The sequence below is a fragment of the Sinohyriopsis cumingii genome, chromosome 7, assembly GCF_028554795.1.
Source record: "Sinohyriopsis cumingii isolate HCF-2022 chromosome 7, ASM2855479v2, whole genome shotgun sequence".
Lineage (NCBI taxonomy): Eukaryota > Metazoa > Mollusca > Bivalvia > Unionida > Unionidae > Sinohyriopsis > Sinohyriopsis cumingii.
This window is the reverse complement of record NC_142967.1, coordinates 33,629,878-33,650,000: the sequence shown is the minus strand read 5'-3', so window position 1 is coordinate 33,650,000 and position 20,123 is coordinate 33,629,878. Positions and strand designations below refer to the sequence as shown.

General features: G+C 34.7%; 1 protein-coding gene and 1 long non-coding RNA gene across 3 annotated transcripts in view; both read left to right on the top strand.

Annotated features, from left to right (window-relative positions):
- LOC149794991 (heparanase-like) overlaps window positions 1–7,446 on the top strand; it is a 50,595-nt gene extending 43,149 nt beyond the window's left edge. For both annotated transcript variants that reach the window (XM_089964653.1, XM_089964654.1), the window contains exons 8-10: window positions 124–239; window positions 2,004–2,150; window positions 2,889–7,446. In XM_089964653.1, coding sequence (XP_089820779.1) covers window positions 124–239; window positions 2,004–2,150; window positions 2,889–3,072 — 447 coding nt within the window. In that variant the 3' untranslated portion in view covers window positions 3,073–7,446. The remainder of the gene's footprint in view (window positions 1–123; window positions 240–2,003; window positions 2,151–2,888) is intronic.
- A 3,755-nt stretch (window positions 7,447–11,201) lies between these two features.
- On the top strand, window positions 11,202–19,583 carry LOC149794990 (uncharacterized). The gene is made up of 2 exons (XR_016422077.1): window positions 11,202–15,657; window positions 18,734–19,583. It is a non-coding gene; the product is annotated as an uncharacterized LOC149794990 (long non-coding RNA).
- Window positions 19,584–20,123: the final 540 nt, after the last annotated feature.

Here is a 20,123-nt window from a genome sequence, read left to right as displayed (position 1 = left end):
TCATTGATATTTATCATTTTATGCTAACATCTGGGACATCAATGAAACATGCATTTGATGCAAGTTGTTAGAACTTTATGTAAAGGTTCTGTATAATTAAGTTCAAACATTTTTATATTGCAGGATTACTGGTTGACATTGTTGTATAAAAACCTTGTTGGGAGTGCTGTTTTCAGTGCAACTTTTGATAATGTTGATGGAAGAGTGAGAGCCTATGCACACTGTACAAACATTAAAAGGTAAGGTGCACCCCACCCCCAATTTATCCAATTCACCCTTGAAGACAGATTTAAAAATTATACATTGCAAAATCATTTATTTGTTGTCACTAATAGTAATAATGGTTTTGTCTTTTGTACTTATCTAGTCTGCACTTTTAAAGAAGCACAATGATACTGTTCATCCATCTGTATGTATGTACTTATATATCATGTATACTCAGTTATGAGTTTGGTCCAACTGCGAACAAGAAAAGACCTGATCTGCTATCGCATAATGTGCTGGCATATTGGGGTCTACAGTGTTGTAGATAGGATCACAAGGGCAGGAACATTTGTCCCCCACCCCCATGCTCCAGACTTGAGGGACTCACGGTGTTTAAGAGGGACAGAGGAAAATAGTAATACATAATGCACTGTACTATCATATTCTCCATGGACATTTAAATTACTGCAATAGGAGCTTGATCATATGCTCAGGTAACTCTTGATTATGTGGAATATCTTGTTACCCTGAAATGAGCTGTGTTATGGAATTCTCCGTTCCAGATCTTGCTCTCTTTTAATCCTAGTATACACTCATTAACTACCAGCATTTGTTATAAGAAATACCTGTGTTTTTTTAATTACTTTTTCTTTCCAAACATTATCAATCAAGAATTGAATGACAAATTGTGTGTTTGTATGAATTTAGTTTTTTTTGTCATGGTTTCATCCTCAAACTAAACTGAATATTCCTCACCAAAGGGGTGACTTTAACCACCATAATACATTACACTAACTGCTGTCAGTTTATATTGGAACTTGGCTGACTACCACAAACCTAGAATGTTTTCATTGTCAGATACACTGTTTTAAAATACATATCTTCCAGATTTCATGACTTTGGCCATTGCAGTTACCAACATACATTGATGGACATCCACTAATGGAAAGTTGTAGGTTTATTTTTAGATTATTTTAATGGAAAAACATGTCCAGAGGTACCCACAAGGTCAAGATTTTGGAGTATAAGACAAAAATTGTGGGAAATTCATGAGCCTGCACTCAAAGTGCAACAGTATGTGATTTATTTTGTTTTATGGTATTTACATTTGTATTAATTTTTCAATAGAAGGAGGAGACATGCTGCATACCTTATAACTATATCCCTATCTTTAGGAGTCTGTACCAGTCTGGCAGCATAACTTTATAACTATATCCCTATCTTTAGGAGTCTGTACCAGTCTGGTAGCATAACTTTATAACTATATCCCTATCTTTAGGAGTCTGTACCAGTCTGGCAGCATAACTTTATAACTATATCCCTATCTTTAGGAGTCTGTACCAGTCTGGTAGCATAACTTTATAACTATATCCCTATCTTTAGGAGTCTGTACCAGTCTGGCAGCATAACTTTATAACTATATCCCTATCTTTAGGAGTCTGTACCAGTCTGGCAGCATAACTTTATAACTATATCCCTATCTTTAGGAGTCTGTACCAGTCTGGTAGCATAACTTTATAACTATATCCCTATCTTTAGGAGTCTGTACCAGTCTGGCAGCATAACTTTATAACTATATCCCTATCTTTAGGAGTCTGTACCAGTCTGGCAGCATAACTTTATAACTATATCCCTATCTTTAGGAGTCTGTACCAGTCTGGCAGCATAACTTTATAACTATATCCCTATCTTTAGGAGTCTGTACCAGTCTGGTAGCATAACTTTATAACTATATCCCTATCTTTAGGAGTCTGTACCAGTCTGGCAGCATAACTTTATAACTATATCCCTATCTTTAGGAGTCTGTACCAGCCTGGCAGCATAACTGTCTATATTCTGAATCTGAACAACGAGACGACATTGAATATTACATTCCCACAGTTCCCAGCGGCAAGTCTGGATCTGTACCTTTTGGAGCCAGTTCCCAGTAATGACTTAACATCTAGGTATGAGAAAAATGCTATAAATATGCATTAAGATGATAAATTTCTGTCCACATTTTATGTAAGAACTTGTCTTCTGCATTCAAGGCATTAAATCACATCTGTAAGATATACATACTTTCATTATTTATATTACAAACTTTGACCTTCTATTGTACTGACTTTATCCATTTATCATTTACTTTTTTATATATAGAATGTTGATTTCTTGTTGTATTTCATGTTTAAATTCAGTTTAAAGAGTTTATCTTCCATTTTTTGTTGTTGCAATTCTTTATAGTTTTAGAATTTAACTTGCAAGACACCGTATAGCCAGTATTGTATACACACACACACACATAGCTTCTCATGGGTCGATTGTTCTTTCCGGGGTTTTCCTGGGTTCTTCCTCCACCATTAATACTGGCTGCCATATATAGCCTGTCGTGTGCTGAAAAATGGCGTTAAACCCTACAACAACAACAACAACAACAACACACACACACACACACACACACACACACACACACACACATACATACATACCTACCTATTATTGTCTGTTGTTGTTGTTATGAGACATATCAAAGTGTCAATCTATTTGTACATGAAGTAAAGCATATCTAAATGGAAAGGTTGTATTGCCAGATATATATTTATTCATTGGGTAGAAAAACTGTACAATATTTCATTGTAGAGCTTGCATGAACATACTGAATTCATTTGTTTATTTCTGTATTATTATTATTATTATTATTTCAGAAATGTGAGTCTAAATGGACAAGTCCTGGCCCTTAAAGACGAGGAACATCTACCAAATTTATTGCCACAAAAACAAATTGGTTTTTTCAGTCTTCCACCACAAACATTTGCTTTTGTTGTCATACCAATGGCAGATGTATCAGTCTGTTTAAAATATTATTCAGACCATGAAATATTTAATTGAAGGCCAGTCATTAAAATTTATGGAAAGTGTACATCGGTTTGAATATAAACTGGAAAAGTTATCAACCTATATACTCACTTATAAGCTGAGTCAATCTGCAAACAGCAAAAATCCTGCTGTGCAGTAGTATAATGGGCCTGCAGAATCAGGGTCTGTGTTGTTTGTTCTCCTATCACTCTGCACAGACCCTGATCTGCTGATACATTTTATGGCAGATCTGGGTCTATGCAGTTTGCAATCGGACTTGTCTTATAAACGAGAACATACATTACCTATACTACTAGTTCATTTATTGTTGTTTATGAAACATTTCCTTTTTATTGAAGTGTGAATATTTGCAGATGTGCCCTGGGCATCTGTTTTCTTTTGTACATCTTCATTAGGTCTTTTAGTTTGTGCTTTACATCAACTAGAGTATCTAGGAAAATTATCATAGCATGAATAGAAGTGAATATGGCATATTTTCAAAGAAAATGCCTTTAGTATATTGATATGTATGTAGTAGCATTTTAGAGCACGTAAACATAATAGTGGCTTTATGGTACCAACTAAATAAAAAGTTAGAAAAATGTGAAAATCAGTAACAGAAAAACTTTGGGAAGATTAACCATTACAAACATATGCTGTTCTGACCAGCAAATAGATAAAATCAAACAGCAAAACTGATAAAACTCAACAAAAAGTATATAAAATAAAATATAAAGTTAACTTGTACAATCTTTATAAGATGCCCTCAAAGTTTGTTATACAATCTTAATTCCCTCAAAAAGTTCAAGATTTGCTTGGGTGGTACATCACAGTACAGTTTTTATCATGTTCACATCAAAATACTTTTCACACTGGACAAGAACATGTTGTACCGGCATGGCACACCCTCCATCTGAAGTGAAAATGCTGTTAATGATTATAACTAGTGAAATGTTAGGATATTTAGCTTTCATTTACATAAAAATGGATATATTTGCATGACATGGCTTACAAATATACTCAAATGACTGTTTGCTAGCTCGACATACTAGACATTGTCCATAATTATACTATGCATTGTTTGGTCATTATGTTTTCCCAATTGTTTAAACAATCGATGACTATAAAGTACAAGTCAAAAGTGGTTACAAAAGCTTATCCACAGGACTTGTCAAAACATAATTGAATGATTGCCTTAGGTCTGTACTATGTACATTTACATCAGTCCCTTATACCATGTACTTTGTAATTATACTAAGTTATTTATAATAATTCACCATGTTATTAAATGGACTGCTTCCCACTTTGGTGGAAGAAACAGCAAGATACAATTTATGTAATCATTAAAACTTCTCTATATTATACTCTTGACTTGAAGTAACAAAAGAAACTTTTCTTAACTCTTCTATTCTCATATGGAATGCCCTACCAGAAAATGTAACATTGGAAAGCGATACTTATTATTTAAAAAGTATATTACATCACTAAACAAAAGCATTCCTTCTTGTTATCTTTTTAATTATAACATATACTCTATTATTCATACCAGGATCAGAAACCAAAGTAGCAACCTCAAAAAAGATCAGTATGACAGTCATGTGATAGACAATCCCTTATGCAACTGTGGAGTAGAAGCAGAAAGCGCATATGCACTCAATACATATTTTAAAGGCAAAATTTAATACTTCGTCTTAATGAAATGCCCATCCCAGTCTCAGTAAACACTGTTTTATTTTGCATACCTGAACTTACAAATGAGCAAACTTTTAATATCTTTTAAGTTGTTTCAAAAATACATTAAGGATATGAGGCATTTTAAGTAATGTTTCTTCGCTTGGTTATAAATATATAGTCTGTTGTTAATATTATTTTTCTTCAGACAGTATCATGACTAATTGATGGTGATGTAGGTATATTACAGACTAAATGCAGTTTCTTCTGAAGTTTGGTAACATCATTGTTTACTTGCCTTGGACAACCCGACCCCTTTTGCATAATCTGGCAAATAGAATATGTTTAAATCAATTATACTACATGATGGTACTTCAGCACCTACAAAACCTTTAGAACCAAATATGTTTAGCCTTGACTTTAATTATAAAGTGAACACTAACAACACTATCTAGTTTTTATTACCATCCTCAACATTTTATTGAAGACCTGGTGAAGTAAATTTTTTTCAGACTTGATGACAAGAAGAGAAATGCCAATTACTTAAGCACTCTGTATTTTTAAGGTAGTAATTTTGATTTTCAGTTAAAAACATTAGAGTGGCATAAAATACTGTCATATGAACTTCTGTAGTTTAGATTTCTGAAAGAAAAAATTATTGTTATAAATGATTAGTTTGAGAGACATCTAGTGAAGCGTGCACAGATAAAACTAAAACTTAAGCAACAGCAAATCTGGAATTGAATATGACAATTTTTGGTACATTTAATATACTTATTTATTTGAAGAATTTTATATGAAATGAATGTACATGCTGTTATGTTAAATTTCATAAATATCTTGCTACCTCATTCAGTTTTGGGACACAAGAGCCATTATAATGTATATATATATATATATATATATATATATATATATATATATATGCTGAAGAAGTGTAAAAGTTTGTATTGATTTTGGATCAGTTTGCATTTTTTGACATAATTTTTTTATATACATAAAATGTAACTTTGCAGATTTGTATAAGATGAGATCCCTTACATAGAAAGGCAAAGGAGATGATATCCCATTATCATGTTATATATATATATATATATATATATATATATATATATATATATATATATATATATATATATATATAGGTTACTGCATTTGTATGGCAAAATATGAACAAGTTTTTTGGATGGAATACTGCATGACCTTGGGAGTGCAGTATATCAATGTATCCTCATTTCTCTTATTCTACGTAAGGCTTAATTATATAAGCAAAATACACTACAAGAAACAAAGTAACTGAATGTATGCCGTATTCCAAACTAAATACACAAGTGCAGATTCATCATTACACAACAACATTATTAATGCGCACATAACTCCGCCCAGATAAATTTGAACTTAGTTGCATGCTAGACATAACTTTTGAAAGAAAATGGCATTTTGGTCTTAAAATTGAAATTTAGATTCATATTGTGAATGAATGCGCATTGCAACGGCTTTTCCATTTCATCTGGAATGAATAGATTTTGGTATTTTTGTTGATTCTACGAAATTTTGTGATTATGGACATGATTCATCTGTGCAAATTCTGCATGAAATACATCGGATTGAAATAGTGAGGGAGAAACGTGTTTACGTCTGCAAGTGTGTTTCTGTTCTGCCATTGAATATTGAAATCATAATGTGGGAAAAATATGAAATCTTTCAATTGCAATTATCAAAAAGATGCTATGGAATTTAATGTTTATTTCAGTTTGAGTGCAGTAAGGAGGATGTAATTGCACTTGGAATATGGTAAAAATTACAGTACCATTTCGAAATGTGTAATCAAGCTTGAGAACCCATGACATGGCTTATGTTATTCGGATTTGCAGAATTAAGAAAGGAAATTCAGGATGTAAATCTTAAAAATATTTTTTGCCATTCTTATTACCAGCTAAAGAAGACAGTTTATTCCATGTCACTTGCATGTTATTTCTAGGTACCCAGCAATTTTATGAAATCTGGCATCTCCCACCTAAATCTGAAACATTTTATTAAAAAAGTTAACACAGAATGTAGCAAAGCAGCTGGTATGTGGCAGTCCACTTAACATCTGCTTTAGTTTATTCAGAAACAAATGTAATCAACCAAAACGTAAACTGCCTACTATGTGATTGTACATGATTTGTTTACAAAAAGTGCTGGCCATCTGCGCCCATTGTTTGTTTACAATAGAAAGTAGTTTCTTTATGAGTGCAATATGAAGTTGCATGCAAGTTCAGTATCATAAAATGCTGAATGATTCTGACAATACAAAGTTAACAGAAAAAATGAGCACATATATATATGTATATGTATGTATGTATGTATGTATGTATGTATGTATGTATGTATGTATGTATGTATGTTAAAGAAGTATAAACGTTCGTATTGATTTTGGATCAACTTGCATTTTTTTTTACATAGAATGTAACATGCAGATTTGTATCACATGAGATCCATTACACAGAAAAATAAAGACGATGATATCCCATTATCATGTTTCATCAAATAGTTGTGGAACCTTAAAGTATTTTTAAATCCATCAAATGTTTACTGTTGAAGATCACATATTCTCTTAGTGAAATCCATGAATGAATTGGCTGATGCATGTAATTTATTTGCATTTGCAACAGAAAATTTAATGCAAGAAGCCCATTCTGCCAGGTTATGTTTGCTGTAAACTTATGTTACTGATAAAAGGTTTTATATACATTTTGTCACCTTTTTGTTTTTCATTACCAGCATTTTTATTCATGATTTAGATATTAATGAATATTTGGCAGAGTGTAGTCGTAATTATTATTTCAAAATGCATAGCTGTGTGCTAAATTGATGTTATAAGGGTTGTAATGATGCTTAGGTAGTAATTTAACTCTAGTTATATAATCTTGTAGTTTGCAGCAGATGTAAATTTGATCCCATAAACATCCTTAATTGATCCCACAAAGATCCTAAAACTGCTTCTACAGTCAGGGCAATAAAAGGAAAATGTCTAAACAAATATGGCAAGTACAATTTGTTTGAAAAGATAAAAAAATGCATTTCCCAATAGATGTACTCCATTTGTAATCATTCTCATATAAAGTTTTAACATTGCTTTTCCACACCTGTAAAGTCTTCTTTTGCTCTTGAAATCAGATAAATAAATAAATACAAACTGATGCAAGCTGATAAATAATACAAAACCTGACTCTATGGCAGCAGTACATTTTTGAAAAAAATGATGAAGGGCAGACTTTAATTCAAAATACAAATGAAAGTTTCCTCACTTGACATTTCCAAAAAATTTAAACTAACTCTAAATTTTTTAAATTAATACTTAATACTAGAACACAGAAGTCATCCAGCCTTTTATGGCTGCGGGTAAAAGAGATAAAATATTTATGATCACATGCCACATGAGCAAGAACAGTTCCTTAACCATAATTATGCATATTAATTAAAATACATATTTTCAAATGGATTGCCTATATGGCCATGGACCCCACTTTGTGAAGGACTGGACTGCTTGCATGTCATCAGCTGGACTAGACTGCTATAATATTTCAAATTATGCTAAAGAAATAAACAGCAGTATTTGTGTGAAGTAAATTACGTTAGTGATTACAGTTGTATAATTAATATTTAATCATCAAAAGTTTTCAACATTATAATGAAAGTTGTTGTTGGATTCATTTGGAACATTTCTTTTGACTTTGTAGCATTTATATAATCCAGAGTTTACACTGTAAATCATCTCTTCAGTACTTTTTGTTCCTTACTTAATACTTGTGTCTTGCTTTTATATAGCCTACAGTAATGGGAAGTGAGACATAAAAGTAATTTTTTCTGGTAGCGCTGGTGTTTGTGACAGGAAATATTTATTTGGGTTCTGATTAAAGTTTTCAACAATACTTTGATCTTTGGCATGATGTGCAGGCAATGGACTTCATGTTAATATATGAACTGCAGGCCCTGGACTTCATGGTATTATATGACAAGCAGGCCCTGTACTTCATGTTAATATATGACATGCAGGCCCTGGACTTCATGGTATTATATGACATGCAGGCCCTGGACTTCATGGTGATATATGCCATGCAGGTTCTGGACTTCATGTTAATCTACAGCATACAGGCCCTGGACTACAAAAATAAAGTCCAGTATGTCTCGTGGCAGGAGATATGATTGCCGTTGTCATGTGAAATGGAAAATAATTTCCAAGAATAATGTCACGTCATACGGGAAGATCCTTTCATCTCGCCAGGCCATCAGCTTTATCTTTCTACATTTATGGAGATCTTATTAATAGATCTGTCTGTCTACCATTATGCAGACCTGCCAACTCTTAAGATTTTGCTGTTAGTCTTACGAAAATTACCCTTAAAATACGGACTTGCGGCATACTAGCAAAAGCTACAGAAAAATGATTGTTGCCGAAAATCCTGATAATTGGTTGATCCATATTTCATTTGGATCTGGGTTTGATCTTAGAAATAGTGAAATTAGTCAGGAACCAGACTAACTTTACAGCAGCACCCCAGACACTTTAAACTGCACCTATTTGTTCATGCAAAGTGTCTGCATGATCAAACAGTTGAATGTTAATTTTTTTTAATGGAGTACAGAAAGCGATGCATGTTTAAGATGAAAGGGAAAATAAGTTTCTAGAAAAGTGTTAATAATCAACACAGAAGAATGAAAAGGAATATTCAGATTCTTGTGAATAAAAGCTGGAAAGGACACAATTACGTTTATTGGAAATCACATGCCAATTTGAGTATGTCTCTTGGCGAGAGATATGATTGCCGTTGTCTTGTGAAATGGAAAATAATTTCCAAGAATAATGTCACGTTGAGAGATAGAAACAAACCATTGAACTGCATAGGGTTTGGAACTAGAGTTTGTGCAATTGTACTAGTGTTAAATAAAGGCTACGCATATTTTGCAAATGTTTCAGTTGAACATAATGTTTATCGTCGATGCATCAGACTTTTAATTACATTTTCCAGCTTTACAATAGCAGTTATTGATATTTTCTTACACCTTACTCAAAACTGGTCAATCTTACGGAACAAAATCAACTGCCTTACTGGGACAGACTTGTCAGGGTTGGCAGGTCTGTTGACCGAGTGTATGAACTCCTCACATCCCTGCGAGTGTGTCCACTACAAAATGTAGTTATACGATTTTTCTTCTTGTTTGCAATCACTTTTGCAAATTGATGAGTTAGTTGTTTTCTTTTTCAGTTTCTATTTTTATTCACATTGATTAAGTCAGTATAAGACACTCATGATTTAAAAATGAAATATGGTTTTTATGAAGAAAGAGTGCACTGCAAACACAGTTATGTCCTAGTACACTGAACCTGTACTGTCAGGCATTCACATACTGGCATATGGAAATTAGCATGGAATAGAAACTATGTGAAATGATGAACCAACAAGAGGTAATTAAAATATTTACTATACTGACAGTTCATCTAAGTCATTATTTTACTTTAATTAACATTTCTAAAGACTATATAATTTTCTCTCTCTCTTTTTTGGATGGCTTGATTAACATTACCATCATTTATAGGTCCAGAGACATCATCATATGACAGAATCGAAAATCCCCAATGTATGTGGTATATATATATATATATATATATATATATATATATATATATATATATATATATATATATATAATGATTGATTCTCAGCCAATAATGTTTTTAGTGGATCCAGGTGTTGCTAAACTTTCTTTGTGTAGTTCGAGTTCGTTTAACTCAAGATATTCCCCTCTTTATAACTTTGCCTAAGTGACTTTTTCTCTGTTTTGAGGATATATTTGTAAAAAGTCATAATAAATTAGAAAATAAGGTTAGTAGATGCTTTTAATGTAAATTTCTTTGCTATTGCTCCTCTTTGTAACATTCCAGATATAAAGATCTTTTAATTGTCACAGCAATGTAGTTGTGGGGTTTAACGTCATGTTTAAGCACACGATAGGCTATACATGGCGGCCACTATTAATGGTGGAGGAAGAACCTGGGAAAACCCCGAAAGAACCACTGACCCACAAGAGGCTACTGGCAAGCTTTCTCACATACCCACATTGACCAAATCCAAGACTCAAACCCACACAGACAGAGATGAGATGGCAGTGATCTGTAATGGAGATTGCTTTAGACCACTCAGCCACTCGGGGTCCCGCTTAGTAATATGTAATTTGGAGGATATAAGTAGTTTTTGTTTTTATAATTGTATTTAATAATTTACCATCTTGTGAAATGTCTCGTACGTTTTGCAAATGTTTAAAATATGCTGTGTATTTGCTTATGAGTCCAACTGCAAACTACACAGATCCAGATCTGCCATCACATAATGCACCAGGAGATCAGGGTCTGTGCAGTTTATTATGTGTAATCAGTAGAACAAACAAGATAGACCCTCATCTTCATGCATATTATGCTACAGCAGATCAGGATCTTTATTGTTTGTAGTTTGACTCAACCTATAAGTGAGGAGATACAGCAATCATGGTACAAGTATTTATTATACCCACACTGCTGTAAAGATAAATCATCTGTCTGGCACATAATATTGTGAACACAATTGTTTCAGCATTTAAGTATGGATTGCGACGAAACTTAGTAAATGTTATGGTCATTACCTGAAGATGGCATTTGTCAAGAAATCACTGTACATATGCAATGTTGAATAAGAGTTACTGTCCTTTGTTACTTGCAGCTAAATGCAGTGTATGAGAACATCTTATGAACTGTATGGCAGAATGTTAGGAATGCAGCTAGTGTCACATAGTTTTTTTGTTATTGCCCTTTTTTGTATTCTCTGTGAATGCAGTGCATGACAGAAACTTCTATTATTTTGGAGTGTCATGCTGGACATTACTCAACTGTTCCAACAGCAATGGCAAGCTGTGCTGAGCAGATAACTCTGGCCAGCCAGCTACTAGCAGGATTGACCATATCCATGACACCAACATATGGCACACTGACATCACAAATGGTGCCACCTATCAAGCCATTTGGCCGAGTGGAACCGACCATCCCAGAACAACATCTCTCAGTTAGATCATGCTCTGTGCTAGACATGACATTGTACACTCTGCTAGCATATATATGGTGACTGCTCTGGTGGCCTAGTGGTTAAAGCATCCGCTTCAGATGTGGGAGGTCATGGGTTCGATCCCCAGCCAAGTCATACAAAAGACTTACAAAAATGGTGCTAACAGCTGCCTCGCTTGGTGTTCAGCATTAAGAGGTTAGTGTTTGGACTGGTCAGCCTGGTGTCAGCATAATGTGACTGGGTGGAACATCTTGCTACATGTTTGTGACATGATGCCCCAATGCTAGGCATCACTATAAACTGCCACACTGCAGACATCATAGCAATATGACTGAAAAATTGTTAAAGCTATGTTAAAAATCCAAATCACACATATGTAAGGTAGGTTGCCACTGTCATTACTACCATATATATATATATGATATATGGAATGTTTTATTTCTGGACACAGTGTGTAGGAGGACGACAACCCTCCTCACCCCCTTGATGGCAAAGGGGAATGACTTTTATGAACATTCCAATCTAACCATGGAAAGTATGGAGTTCAGTTATAAGGGTGCAGTTAAAGAGATCTACAAAATTTTGCCTACGTCTGAATGCCCTCCTCTGCTGGTGGTCAGTGCCATGTATAAGATCAAGGCCTCGGTGGACATTGATGAAAAATGATGAACATCCTTCCTTCAAGATTTTACTCAGTCATTAGAAATTCCCAAATTATCACATGTCTCTCAAATAAGATTCATGGCCCTGTGAATTTGAAAACCTACTTTTCAGTGAGTCAATTGCCTGCAACTTTCACACCCAACTGATACAAGGCACATACTGATGCTTACCACTCAGATGTGCCAAGTCTAGAAAAATACATTACTGTAGTTAATATGTTTGCTACCCTCTATTTTAAGGTGGATAGACTAGTGTTTCCTGCCACACTTGTCAAATGTCTTTCTTCTTGACCTTCAATCTTTTGTGATATTTCATCTAGCTGAGAAGATAGGGAGCAGCCACACATGGGAAACATCATATGATGGTGAATGCTGTAACAGTTTCTTGCATTCTTGATCTGATAAGGAGAGGTGCCCTTTTGTGGTCTCTCTTAAACCTCACTATTCAGCAACACTTCCACTCTTTTTTTTGTTCCCTGCCTCCACTTCTTTTTTGCTTCAGAGGCCAAATTGAGGAGGTGTGAAAGCAGGCAGAATAGGACTTCCCACTGCAGCTCTCCTTGCACAACCTTACTATTTCGATACGTCGCCAGGGGTTGTACCAGAAAAGGTATGATCATGGACTACAGGAGGTGCTTCTCAACAACATCAATAACCTTTTGTGGCCAGGTGAATTAAAGGCAGCCATATGTCTTTAACTTTAGCTGGCAGGCTGGGAGGAGCAAAGAAAACAAAGTCTCTTCTCCCCAAGTCTCCCAGCAACCGGCAATGACTTGCCATCTCTCCTGCCTGCAAGCAATCCTCCAGTCGTCGCGAAAAAACTCCTGTTTTGCTTGGCTTTGATCAACCTATTCCTAAACAATGATTAGTAATCTCATTCATCCAACCCCGTCCACTTCCTTCATCTCATTTCGTGCCAAGTGATCCCACGAATTCAGATGTGTTACAGATGAAGATGCAGCATTTATACATCAAGGGGGTGGTAGAGGTCATCCGAAAGCAGGATATTTCCTCCAGGTTTTTATTCCTGACATTTTCTGGCTGTAGAAGCTGATGGGAAGTTAAGACCTCTCATAGACATGAGTAGGCGCAGTCATTTCATTGCTGCATTTAAGTTCAAGACAGAGATGACGAGGTCATTTTGTCGATTATGTGACTTGAATATACTATCAATATCAAACTATATATCGTGTATTTATAAATACCTATTCATACATATCCCGTAAATATCACGGTTTCAGCTGTCACAGGGTTGTGTACCTATTCTGGATCCTTCCATTTGGCTTCAACTTCAACCCTTATGCCGTTACAAAGATGTTGGTCTGCGCCCTATCCCACTTCAGAATGTACTCCGCCACAGAGACGATAGCATAACTGAACAATATTCTGCAAAAACGCTCGGTAATTTTGGTTTTAGTTTACGATATGAATAACCTTATCTACTTCATTTTCAGTGTAAGTTCGATAATCAGCGTTGAAAAGTTGGACCTTGTCTCATCTCAACATATCGTTCATCTTGATATAGAATTTATAATGCATATCAACCTGGTTCATATCCCTCTAAAATGTATCATCTGCATAGTTCATACATCAGAAACTTTGTCCGCCAGGCTGGAGCACATCCAAAAGAAGACGGCTCCTAATATCGGACAGTTTCATCGTGGTCAACTGCCTCTTCATACAAGAGGAGACGAAATCAATAGAGCTCTGCGTCAGCGTGTGGGAGTTCCTCCATTAATGTGCCCAGTACCGTATTTGCATACAAGTACAACACATCCCAAGCAGTCGCAGTGTCCTGACCAATTCTGTATCGATGAGAGACAAACTGTTTCATACCGAGTGGCTGCTCCATCCATCTTTTATCGACTTAACACTTTATTGGACCAACTGATGTTAGACATATTTAAAATGAGGTGGTAGAAAAAACTGCTCATCCTCATCGTTCTATTTCAGGACCTAGAGGTATAGGCAATTGACATTCTTTCAATCAGTTTGGAGGAGATATGGTCCTATGTCTCTCCATTTCTCCCAGCGGTTTTAATACCAAAACTTATCGCCAAAATGATGGGCAATGCTTGCAAAGTAGTTCTAATTGTCCATCTCAGATGGGGCACATACTGGGTAAATGATCTGCTTAATCTAACCACGTATGTACCCAAAAAAGTTGTAACAACCCTCACGGTTTTGAAGCAGCCGAAGTTGTCAGTGTTCCATTCTTGTCGGGAGAAGCCATTTTTCACATCAGGTTCTTATCAGATGCATTTGCGTGAATCGAGGGTTCGGCACTTCATTTCTTGGTGAGAATCTTGACAGCTTGTTACGACTTTATGGTCATAACCTAAGAAACAGAAAACAGCAGAAACAACAAGTTTTGTAGAACTTGACAAATAATTTAATTATCAGTGATATAAAATTAAAACTTAAGAGGTACTTACAGTATTATGGATCTAATCTTAAAATAATCCCCAAAAATTCTTGGGTCTTTTATAAGTGAGAATTGGTTTATTTTTGTAAAATGATTTTATGCTGGTTTTATTTGATAAATAAGATTTCTAATTAGAATTGAACAGACAGAAAATAAAAAAAGACTATTTTTGTCATCTAAATGTAGCATACACTGGTGCTTTCAATGTGCAAACATAAGAGAAAGTACTTCTTTCAGTAGTACTAATACAAATGAGGTATTTTCAATATGTGATAACACTAACTGCATATCAAATGATGTGATTTATTTGATAACCTGTAAAAAATGTAGCATGCAATATGTTGGACAAACACTTCAACAAGTTTCTAGGAGAATGAATAATCATCGCTTTCATATAAAAAATTATAGAGATCCTCAGTTTTCTTCTAATATTTCAACACACTTTAACACCAATAATCACTCTCTACTCGATTTTTCTTTCATGCCAATAGATATTGTGCATAGTAACATGAATAGACTCATAAAAGAAACTTATTGGATTCATAAGTTAGATATTTTGTATCCTAATGGCCTTAATGCCAATGCACTATATAAAATTGTATAATTCTTTTTTTTAAAATTGATATATTGTATATCCTTTATAACAATATAATTATATGTACAACACTCTTTCTTCTTAGTGTAGATATAGTCTTCCTTTTTGGTGTAGATACAGTCTTCCTTCTTTGTGCAGGTACAGTCTTCCATCGTTGTGCAGGTACAGGCTTCCTTCGTTGTGCAGGTACAGTCTTCCTTCTTGATACAGATACAGTCTTCCTGCTTTTAGTTCCTTTGCGTTTGACCTTTAAAGCCTGAAATGTATATGTTTGTTTTCTTGTCCCAGACGTAAGCTACTAAACTGTTTGGTAACAGTGTATAGTAGAAACTTATTGTGTACGAACAAAATAACGAGAGAGCCGAATGGACATCATCCATACATATGCCACACCTTATGAAGGGATCATTAACAATACATTTTGACACATATGTTTAATTCTAGAATATTTAACTTGAACAACGATTGTGTAGGACTTGTGCTTAAGGTAAGAAAGGCGCCTTTTGATTCTGGGGTCAAAGGCAAAAACTCGAGGTCACTGTAAATTTAAGCCAAATAGGTTTTGCAGAATATCCGTTGTCTTCCAATAGGATCCAGAACCAAACATTGTGGGTGGCTTGGTTTAGTAAGAAATGGCGATTATAGGGTCTTAAGGTACAATGCCAAAGTTATAGTAAATCTAATGATTACTTAATGGTTTAAGCGCAATAATATGTCTACACCCACTGCAACCTGTATCAGGTTTTGTACAGCCTTAACATTTGTTAATACAGGAAAATCGGGTTGTAATGAACCACTTTCTCTATAAGGACAGTATCTAAGAACTATTTTTTAAAATTTACTTTAATATTTGACATCGTCATGAAGATCAGCCACTAATAAAATACATTCTGTGGGCCTTACAAACAAATGCAAAAGTAGGTAGCTATTAGACCATTGTGATATTTAAGGGAGATAATGTTTGGCATTTATTACAAGTGGTGAAAGCCAGTTATTTCCCCCATATTACTTTTAATACAGGTGGTGAAACCGAAGTAGGGACACCATTAGTCAAGATGACTGCTACTGCATGCATGCGAAGTAACATGGGATCAAACTTCAGTTTGCACAGACAAAGAATACTTGGCTCAACTTCTTTGGAATCTCTGACTCCATGATAAACTTATGATCGTATTGTTTTTCCGTTCCTTGCAATTGTTTAATCCATGACGGGGGTAAAAGGGTGGATGCGTATTGTTTTGCGATGCACAGGCTCATGCTGTTTGTGGGATGTGTGGAATTGTTTTTTTTTTTAAGCTGAATTTTATAGGGTATTGGGCGGGATAGAAACAACCTTAGTTGTTTTGGTGGGAAATGTTACAAGTTTGGTTCAACGATTTCAAAATATGCATATGATAGCGGTTTCATCAGTTCATAACAATACAATCATCATACAAAGCATAGATTTGGCATCACCATAATCCTAAGCTGTTATCATTCGATGGAATCACACTAAAACTGTATTTTACATCAGTGTAATACCACTATCTCTTCCAATTTTGCTTTGATATTTTATGGAATGTTTTTATTTTGCTTGGGTTTTGTTGTTGTTTTTTTGTGTTGTTTTTGGCATGTGATTGTTTTTGTGTTGATGTGCTCAAAAACTTGAAAGTCAGTGTAATTTATTATCTAACCATCTTTGTCCAGGTACTCACGATCTTCCTTTTCTTACAATACACACACACACACACACACACACACACACACACACACACACACATATATATATATATATATATATATATATATATATATATATATATATATATATATATATATATATATATATATATATATATATATGGCATAATGCTTATACCATCTCTTATTCAACTACCAATAATCAGACACAATGCATGATTTGTTAAAAGTTCAAGTTTTACACTCGATGTCTTTAATGATGCATTGTTAGAAAAACCGGAGGAGCATAACAGTGAATAAGGTCTACTTTGCAATATAATGTTTCACACATTTATCTTTCTTTATGTAATAGTGGTATAGAACTGCAAGGGTTTTCATATTAAAATGTTTCATGAATAACATTTTTAACGAATTGACACTCATCATTTAATATATTTGAATCGTTAGGTGATGACTACTGGTGAAGTATCAGTTTTTTAACAAATGTAAAATCTACGCATTGTCCTTTCTCAAATACTTCGATGTCATTGCATCTCTGTACACGTTGCTTCCTGCACGACGCTTATACAAAATTTCAGTGTCTCTGTCGATTTTTCATCACTTCATTGTGCAGTCAACTATTCTTTAAAACTAAACGTTACTGTACAGAAGATTTAGGTATTCTCCTCTGGGACTAAATTTACACATGAATATACCTCTCCATCTCGGCTTACAAATGATCTCTTTCGTGACTCCCTTGTTTCCAGACACTCGAGACATTATCTTACGGTACCAAATGTGTACGCCTCACTGCGTCTTTGTATATTCGTTTGCAAGGTTTTACACATATATTTCATTTAAGAAAGGAAATGTTCAAAATGTAATTCATTTTGATATTGTATGCTAGTTGTAATGAAATGCCTCAATGAAAGTGAAACTTGAGTTGATTAAAAAGTTTGCTTATCTAACGTATACTTTACCAAATGGTTTGCCAGCTGTGTTATTCTGTCCTTAATTGACTCAAACATTGTGAGGTCGGTCATTGACTCAGTGGAACTGAGTATCAGATGAGTAAACTTTCCCCAGTAAATTCTTCTCTACAGTCTGTTTTCAAGCTGAGAGCAAAACTGCTCTAGAGCCTGTTTTCACCAGGAACAGAATCGTTCAGCCGGGGGAAAGTTTATTCAGGTGACCATTAACCGCCCCACTACCTCAAATTTTCATTGAAAAGTTTCAACCTGTTAACTTGAAAAAAAATTTGTGAAGATAGATTATGAATGGAGATTTGTGCGTGGTGGGGAGGAATGTTCTAAGTACATCTACAAAACTGCACAGCACATCACTGGCATAATGATGTCTCAATAATATGAATATGAGGGGAAATAATCTATGATCCACTTTTCCTGGGGCAAAAGTAGGTCCTAACATTAAAAAAAAAATTATCCCGGGTAAACGCGACTCTGAGTAGAACATTCAGGGGAAAGGTCTGTTCTGTGTTCATTTTCCCCAGAACAGAGGACTGGTCAATAGGTTTATATCTTGGAGAAAAATTGGGTTTGAGAAGGAAAGAATATTACTCCATAATCATTTCTTTTTATTGCAGGGGCTGAAGGAGGGGAAATCCCTAGATCTAATTGGGTGGGTGTGAATCCCACAATGTATCCTGAGAATTATTCAGGAATCATTGCTCGTACAATTTAGTATGCTGAAACTAAGAACTGTACCTAGATGACGTAGATAAAGTGCAAAAACATCACGCTCGGCCAAGACCTCGCATCCCCTCGTCAGTCCAAATGTGATTAATACCAAAGATGGGGGTGGGGTCTTACTTGAAAAAATACTTAAAAATTCCGATATTCACAATTCAAATATATGCTTACAATTTCTCAAATGTCAGAAAGATCTATGATTTACCCATTTGACAATTATTGTCGATGGCTTAATGTGAGTCATTTTAAAATAATATAGAAATCAAAGTAACCAAACTAATTTAAGCGGCATTTACATTGTTCGAGTTATGTAAGTGGTTAATGTACATTCTCATCTTGAGCAATTATTTCCTGTCGAAAATCGTGTTGTAAAATAGTTGTAAAAATCAAACTAATGTAACTGAGAAATGTTTCTATAGTTATTCTCTGATAGATTCAGTGTAAATTCACTCCGGTGATACTCTTTTTGTGACCATCTCATTTTCTGTTGATTTGAGAGTGAAACTAGCTAATTAAATACCACTATATTGCAGTTGTCATGTGTACTTTTAAATTAGGTCAGACAAAGTTGTTATCAGTGTAAACACTTCACATGAATAATTTATGTGTATTTTTATTGTTCATTCCTTCGTGGCTTCTGTAAACTGTTGTTGAAACTGTAAACCTTGAAAATAAATTACGTTTGGCAGGCATTCTATGGTCACTAAGACATTTTTCTATTGCTGAATTAAAGAACAAAAACCACTTGCCTGAATTACTTCTTGCAGTTTGTTTGCACAGTATCAAAACGCCCGTCAGGCTCACTTTTGGAGAACCAAATGTGAGTTTTGTCAAATTTGTATTGCCCACTACGTCAATGATTCTTTTCCTAGTGATGTTGACTTCAATAAAGCAAACCAGATCCCGTATTTGCTGTATACTGATTGCACAAATGATTCCTGTGCAATCATATTGAACTTTAAACCTGTTTTACATTTCGTAATCTTAGTTACCACCTGCAATGCATTCCGAAGGTGTTGCTGATATACGATGGAAAAGCCAAAGGATACATTAGGCAATGATCTGTCAGTATCGGAAGGTAAATACGATTATAATCTTTTTATGTACAAAATACTGTAGAGCTGAAGTACCGGTGTTTTGAGCATTACCTGCCAACGATTGCGACTTTCTCAATTTACACTTCATTATATATCGGTCAATTATAATTGTCGTAATTGAAACAGGTAATCGCAAATCCTATATATGCCATGGAGATATTAAATTAAGTGACTGCTCATTGCGCAA